The sequence below is a fragment of the Equus quagga genome, chromosome 2 (genome assembly GCF_021613505.1).
Source record: "Equus quagga isolate Etosha38 chromosome 2, UCLA_HA_Equagga_1.0, whole genome shotgun sequence".
In the NCBI taxonomy this organism is placed as follows: Eukaryota; Metazoa; Chordata; class Mammalia; order Perissodactyla; family Equidae; genus Equus; species Equus quagga.
The window spans coordinates 27,382,631-27,388,369 of NC_060268.1; the positions used below are offsets into that span (position 1 = coordinate 27,382,631).

Genomic DNA, 5,739 nt, shown 5'->3' on the forward strand with positions numbered 1-5,739 from the left:
AACATGAAGAAATGTTGAAGTCATAGTGAAACGGTAAATCAAAGCCTACATTTCACTCAGGAAATGTGTTTGGGTTAGGAAGTTGCACCCCCTGGTGGACAGGGACTGAAATGTGATGCATGTTTCCTAGACTCCTCACAAAGTCAGAAACATGTTCTCATCTCCGACTTTATTTATGTGTGCATGTCAGTCTTCAGGTGGCGCTTAGAAATCTGAACAACAGCTACTGTAACCTCTCAGGTCTATTTTGTTTTGAGACACCACCTGACATCGAAGTTCTTTAACAGAGCATCCCAGGGTATTTCTATAGCTGAGAAGACATCAATTTTCTTGAGCACTTTAATACAGTACTTATATTCTCATGTATTCATCGTGGGCCACCTATCATTCATTAGAATGTCAGAAAAGGGTTTGGGTTTGAATACAGAGGCAGTAATAAGAAGTAAGGCATTATTGAGTGATTTTGTGTTTCTCAGCACTCTACCCCAATATATAGAACAGTGACTGGCATTTATTATGTGCTGACTAAATATTTGTTAAATTAAACAAAAATAATGAATAAACAATCCTTGATTGAGGATTCACTACTACTTGAAATACAATATTTCCTCGGTCCTAAAATAATATTAATTGTAAGGAATGCCACCTTTTTCATAGAAGCTTTTTAGGAGAAAAAGTCACGCTATCTTATCAATAGTCAAATATTCCTGAATTTCAAAATCATTCAAAAGTGAAAAATTTGATTCCTAGACAGAAGAAACATCATAACTGAAGTTAAAAAATCCACACACAATGATCCGAGATCAATATCTTATTCTCCCACTATTTCGTTGATTCTAAGATAAGATGGTTAACTTATGTGAATTAGGCAATGAATATTAATCCTGTACTTCTAATGGAGATTAGAATAGCCTCAAGGATGCTTTCTATTACTGTCCATCTGCCAAATTTTGGTGCCAAACTTTAATCAAAGAATTTTCCCCCACAGGATAGGGAACCCAGAAGATATGGATTTGCATCAAAACTCTGGAGCAAAGTTAGGCCTCTCTTCTTTCTCAGCTTTCAAATTGTTCAAGACATGCAGTTGATATTCATACAGCAGCTGATAATGCAATCATTGTGTGAGAGATTTAAATTACGGATTCTAGGATCCCACCACTAACTTCATGAATCAGGCTCTCCAGAGTTGAGACCCATTTTTAAAAGCTCCCTGGGTAGTTTTGTTGCAGCCTGCCTGATACCAGTTTACAAGATTTCACTTGTGATAACTGTCCTAGCCCAAGATGGTGCTCAAAGATGAGGGAGAAAGCTCTGGGATCAGCTTGGGGAAATGTCCCCCAACTACACAAATTTCAATAAACTGGTCTTTTTCTATGAAGTACAAGCAGCAAAAGCAAGAACGTCTTTAGCTCCCTTTTTATGACCATTTGTTTTATAAAACAAAACAGAAAACCTCTGAGAATTATCAGGATGAGATTCTGGAGAAGGACACATCTTTCTGTAAGGCCTGGTAAACTTTTATCCCCAGACACATAGATAGAAGCTTAGCTCAGTCTGTTTCCTGGAGTTCACTCTCCACAGATTCAGACCGAGAGGCTTCATGAGTCCCGAGTCATCATGTAAATAGTCTCCCAGATGCAGACTTAAGTAGGAAATTCAGGCCCAGATACTGTTTGGATTCACGTATCCGTTCTCTTCTTCTCCACCTTCCAAGTCACATTGTCAGAACCTGGCACAAAACTACGCTAGGAAGAATTCCGGAAAAGTTGATACAAACTTCTATTCTGTTATATGAGGAGAATGCAAAATCAGTTGGGATGAGTCTGAGTTGAAAGTAAGTGGTACAGCACATGGATGCAGAAAGCTATATAAAAAACATAGTTTAAGGTCAATTAGAACCTAGAGGAGAAATATTTTGCATTTTGAGTCACACAAGAAGACTTGTACAACGTTGAGGGAAGATATTCGTTAAATTTGGATTTTTAATTGCTTCATTGATGTATAATTTTCATAAACATATACTGCATCCATTTAACGTAAACAATTTTATTAGATTTAATGTTTGTATGTACTTGTGAAGCATCAGCACAATCAGGATAATGAGCATATGCATCGCCCCGAAAGTGTCCACATCTCTTTGTAACCCTTCCCTCAGCCCTCTTGTCACCTCCCACTCTCATTTCCAGACAGCATTTCCGCCATAAATTAGTTGGCATATTTTATAATTTTATATAAATGGAATCATATGTACTTTTTTGGTTTCTTTCACTCAGCATAATTATTTTGTGATTCTCCCGTGGTCTTAGAAGTATCAATGTTAATTCCTTTTTGTTGCTGAGCATTATTCCATTATGTAGATATAAAACAATTTGTTTATCTGTTCACCTGTTGACAGACATTTCAGTCAGTCCCAGTTTGGGGCTGTTACAAATAAAGCTACTATGAACATTTGCATGTAAGATATTTTAGAGACATATGGTTTCTTTCTCTTGGGTCAATACCTGGGAGTAGAATGGCTGAATCATATATTAGATCTATATTTGACTTTTTTAGACTTACTTGTTCATCTATTAGCTTTTTTTTATTATAGATTCCCTTGGATTTTCTACCCACACAATTATGCTGTCTGTGAATAAAGATAGGTTCACATCTTCCTTTCCAAACTGCATGTCCTTTGTGTCCTTCTCTTGCCTTATTGCACTGGCTAGAACCCCCTAGTACAATATTAAATGGAAGTGGTGAGAGGCAAAATTCTTCCCTTAAAGCTGATCTTAGGGGAGAACATTCATTCTTTCACGATAAAGTAGGACATTTGATGTAAGTTTTTTGTAGAGGACCATTATTAAGTTGAAGAAATTCCCTTCAATTTCTAATTCATCGGGAGTTTTTAATCAGGAATGGATGCTGGATTTGTCAAATGCCTTTCCCGTACCTACTGAGGTTACTCTCATTAATTGATCATCTGTCTTGTCAATCTCTTTGGATACATTATTAAGTGTCACAACAAAATATTAAAGAAGATATCACTCTCCCATTTTACAAATAATGAAACAAAGCTCACAAGTGTCTGGAAAGTTTTTGGTAGAGCTAATAGTTTTGAACACAGCTCTCTCTGTTAGTGAAAACCTGTTCTCTGGTTTCTCCACTATAAATTATTTTCAAAGACAATTTGCGAGAGACTAGAAGGTAGCAAAATTACTACTTATTGAGCCTTTGAAAAATTTTAAGGTAGTATGTTAACAGGTTCTTTATTTATGAAAATGGAACTAATAAGAAATAATTAAATAATTGCAGGTTTGGCTCTTTCACCAAAACAGGAAAGAACACATTATAAAGGATACACAAACTATAAGTCAGGAGCAGACCATGAGGTGATGGCTTGAGCATTCCTTTGAGACCAATTATTAGGCACCTGACTTGAGCAATGCACTGTAGCAAGGGTGATAAACTCTTCTAGGCTTTGGTGAACCACCGGGATACTGGAACTTCCCTCACGGCCAGTGATCACTCTCTCTCTGTTCCTTGAATCTTGCTTATGAGAAAGGAGTCGAGAGCGTAGTTGTTCAAATTAACCAGTATAAATGGTTCGCAAAAATTTAAAAATGGAACTGCTGTACAATCCAGCAATTCCACTTCTGAGAATATTTTCAAAGATATTGAAAAAAATTGGTGTATATCCAAAATATTGAGTTATTTTTATATCCATGTTTCCACCAAAAGGTGGAAGCAATCCAAATGTACATCAACAGATGAATGGATAAACAAAATGTGCTAGATACTTACACTGGAATATCGCTCAACCTTAAAAAGGAAAGAAATTCTGACCCATGCAACAACATGGATGACCCTTGAAGACATTATGCGAAATTAAATGTCACGAAATGACCAATATTGCATGATTCTACTTATACAAGGTATCTAAAGTAGTCAAACTCATAGAAAGGGAAAGTAGATGGTAGTTGCCAGGGCTTGGAGGGACAGAGGATGGGGAGCTATTGTTTAATAAGTACAAACTTTCAGTTTTTCAAGATGAAAGGAGTTCTAGAGATGGATGTTGGTGCTGGTTGAACAAGGTAAATGTACTTAATGCCACTGCATTGCACACTTAAAAATTGTTCAAATAATAAAATTTTATGAAAAAATTAAAGACACTTCTTTTAAGATTTCTACTCCACATCTTCTTTTCAAATGCAAATATAAGAGGAAATTACAGTACAAGATCACTTATCAACTATCCATTACCATTCAAATTTTAAGGCACTGAGAAAATGGGTTAGAAGTGGAAGGAAAAAATTAGAGAGCATGAGTATTATGGATTATGGAACACTGATTGGACAAGAAGGGCCTGGAGGTGCGCAAAATGAGCCTCATGATGGCAAACCTGCTTTTAGAGGAGTGATGAAGGGAAGGGCAAGATCAGAGAAAGAAGATAATTCATACTCTGCTCCTTCAGTGTCCTTCTAAGAGCCACAAATTATTGATCATTTTGTGGATAAGACTGGTGGAAGGCAAGTAAATCCACACTATAGAAATTGAACTCTTCTATGCTAGGGATTTTAATAAGATGGAATGAGCAGTAGCACAAAGTTTGTCACATAGTAGGCAACTTAGAAAGTAAACAAGAATGCCATTAACTCAGCCCCCATACCTAAATTAAACTAATTCATTAAATGATATGAAACTACACAATATACAAAAGAAGGAAAGCAACAGAGAGATTTCACAGCCTTCCTTATTCGAAACAAGACCTGTAACATAATATGTACTCAATAAATATTTATAGAACAAATTGATCTGAAAAATCCACAATTCACCCATATTTTTACTGATTTTTGAGGCAGGTGTTTCAGAATTTCCCTAGTCCATTCCTCTTGCTCAATCTAATCACCAAATGGCAAACTGTCTTTGTGGCTGTTCTTTGTCTTCAATAAGCGATTTCAAGCCAATGATTCAGAGATAAGGAAATTTTGATGAATGATAACTCTGGACAGGGTCTATGAACTAGAAAGGTATTTTCTTAGAGTGAATGTTTTCTCTCCAACCCTACGCCTGTGCTGCCACATCCCTAGTCACTTCCTGTCTGTGATGGCAATTCTGTGCCTTGGTCCCTACAACAGGTGCATGTATCAAGCAGAGCCCTGCGGTTTTGGTACACCTCCCTCCAACATGCCTCTCACTGTGGTCTCAATCAGTGCACAGAAATACACTGCAGAGTCCGCCAGCTGTGAAGTTGAGATGACAAGCTGGATGGATTTGTTTGCCTTCTGGAAATTCAATGAATAGCGACCTTCTGTGGCATTTTGCTGATTATAAGAGTCCTGACGAATCAGTAACATCATCACCCCAGTGCTGGACTGCTTGTACCAGAATAGACTATAACTGCTAGAACTGGTGTCGTATCTGCAGTTCAGGGTGACAGCCTCCTTCTCCTGCACTAACACTGATGATTGGTCTTGAGTTACTTTCTGGGCAATACTGGATTCTGAAGGAAAAAAAATTGAATCAGAGGTTTAGGATAAGTGATGTGGGACAAAGAAATTCTATTTTACACCCTGTACCCCTCCTTCCCACGGTACCTCCAAGACACCACCTGTACCCTTGGTCCTTAAGTCAGGGAAGAGGCACGTTCCCTCTGGGGCCATCCTTACCTAGCCATATTGAAGCCATGACCACCTTCAGAAGGTTGGAGAACAACATGTTTGAGTTCTTCCACTAGATGGTAAATATCTTGTTCTTCAA

The 5,739-nt window shown here is 37.5% G+C and overlaps 1 gene segment (V, D, J or C); it reads right to left on the bottom strand.

The window, feature by feature from the left end:
• Positions 1–5,126: 5,126 nt before the first annotated feature.
• Positions 5,127–5,739, bottom strand: LOC124235068 (T cell receptor alpha variable 14/delta variable 4-like). The segment is given in 2 exon segments: positions 5,127–5,482; positions 5,649–5,739. Coding segments are annotated over 2 exon segments (405 nt in total).